This window comes from Phaseolus vulgaris, unplaced genomic scaffold (assembly GCF_000499845.2).
Source record: "Phaseolus vulgaris cultivar G19833 unplaced genomic scaffold, P. vulgaris v2.0 scaffold_1140, whole genome shotgun sequence".
NCBI lineage: Eukaryota > Viridiplantae > Streptophyta > Magnoliopsida > Fabales > Fabaceae > Phaseolus > Phaseolus vulgaris.
This window is the reverse complement of record NW_027174441.1, coordinates 1-2095: the sequence shown is the minus strand read 5'-3', so window position 1 is coordinate 2095 and position 2095 is coordinate 1. Positions and strand designations below refer to the sequence as shown.

The 2095-nt window shown below is 48.3% G+C and overlaps 1 protein-coding gene across 1 annotated transcript; it reads left to right on the top strand.

The window, feature by feature from the left end:
• The first annotated feature begins 259 nt into the window (after window positions 1-259).
• On the top strand, window positions 260-2050 carry LOC137817768 (U-box domain-containing protein 17). Its single transcript, XM_068621002.1, has one exon. The coding sequence runs from the start codon at window positions 528-530 to the stop codon at window positions 1521-1523; it is 996 nt and encodes a 331-aa protein (XP_068477103.1). The 5' UTR covers window positions 260-527; the 3' UTR covers window positions 1524-2050.
• Window positions 2051-2095: the final 45 nt, after the last annotated feature.

The following is a 2095-nucleotide window of genomic DNA, read 5'->3' as shown; positions in this document are numbered from 1 at the left end:
GAAGAGGTAATACAAAAGTAAGCAAACTATAAAAACGAGTTAAGATAGATTGAGTCATATTGAAAAAACCCCAATATACATGGGCATTTATTTATTTTATTTTTTATAGCATAGTAATATTTATAAAGGGTGTTAAAATATTATTCACAAGTGACCTATACAAGTGTTTTTAAAATATTATATATAATTTGATTTAAATAAAAGGTGTGTGAAAGGAATTTATGGAGAAAAAAACCGTTCTCCAAACCGATCAACCCATAGATTAAAAAAATCCGTATGAAAGGAATCAAATCAAAATTCGTGTAAACCCAAAATAAAATTATCCACCTGTCCACGCCACCCTCGCAACCAGTCAACACCGTGCGAAACCGCCACGACTGAACCATCTCCTCCGAGTCCTACTCCCTCACGCCTCCAACCATCCAAACACGCCCTTACTCATATATTTCCCTAACCCCTCCCACGCGCTTTTCCCTCTCCCTTTCTTTTCTTCTTTCCTTATCCCCCGAACCTCCCTCCGAACCACCATGGATCAGCAGCGCCGCACCGTCCGCACCCTCGTGTCCAAGCTCAGCTCCGTCTCCGAAGCTGCTCGCGCCGACGCTCTCTGCCAGCTTCGGCTCATGTCCAAGCAGGACCCGGAAACCCGACCCGTAATCGCCGAAGCTGGCGCAATCCCTTATATAGCCGAAACCCTCTACTCTTCCTCTCACACTTCACAAGAGAACGCAGCGGCCACACTTCTCAACCTCTCCATCACGGAGAAGGAGCCTCTCATGATGACGCGTGGCGTCCTCGACGCGATCGCGCACGTGATCTCGCACCACGGCACCACCTCATCGCCAGCCGCCGTCCAGTCCGCCGCCGCCGCCATACACAGCCTCCTTTCCTCCGTCGACGCCTACCGTCCCGTCGTTGGCGCCAAGCGCGAGATCGTGTACTCGCTTGTCGATATACTCCGTTGCCACGTGTCCTCGCCGCCGCGCACGATCAAGGACGCGCTCAAGGCGCTCTTCGCCATCGCGCTCCACCCGCTCAACCGCGCCACGATGATTGGCCTCGGCGTGGTTCCCGCGCTTTTTTCGCTCGTTGTGAAGGACGGCAGGGTCGGCATCGTGGAGGACGCGACGGCGGTGGTTGCGCAGGTTGCGGGATGCGAGGAAGCCGTCGAGGCCTTCTGTAAAGGCTCCGGCGGCCTCGGCGTGCTCGTCGACCTCCTTGACCTTGCCACCGCCTCCAGCATGCGCTCCAAGGAGAATGCCGTCTCGGCGCTTCTCAATCTGGTGCGCTGCGGCGGGGAGAAGGTCGCCGCGGATGTGCGCGACGCGGTGGCGTTCGGAGCGCTGGACGGGATTAGGGACGTAAGGGACTGCGGCAGCGGCAAGGGGAGGACGAAGGCGGCGGAATTGTTGAAGGTCTTGCTTGGTGAGAGCAATGGCAATGGCAACGGCAATGTCAATGTGGTGTTGAGTAGTGATAACTGTTCTTCGTTTGGTTCCTCGAGGAATCATGATTCGGAATGAGTTTGGTAATTCTTGTGCTGATACAGTTTCATGATTCTTTTTGTTCTTTTTAGACCGGAAATGGATTCTCTGAATTTACACATTCTTCAGGCATTCATGAATTGGAACCAATGGATGAAGACAAGATGTTTCACTTTTGGATACATGTTTAGTATACAATTTAGATGCAGTTACTTATGTGATTTTTGGCGATGTTTTTCAATCAGAATTAGAGTTCACTTCGAAAACCTATGTTGACATGTAACTAGAATCTATATTATGCAAATTACCAAGGTAAATCTTCAATTCTGATATGAGAACATCGCCAATAATTGCATTTAAAGATTTTTGTATCTAAGTTTGTTGGTGTATTTACTGAGGGAAATATGAGTTGTGGGATATTCATTCAGCGGTTCTGATTAGCTGAATGCGTTAATGCAAGGATGTAGGATTTTCCTGATCAGAGAGAATCCCGGTCGATTTAGGGTTTAGACTGGCACATTTGGTGTACAAATTAGGTGATAAGTTTGTATTTTTTTATCATATTCTATTCATTACTATGTTATGATATGAACAGTATCATGATGTGTTGT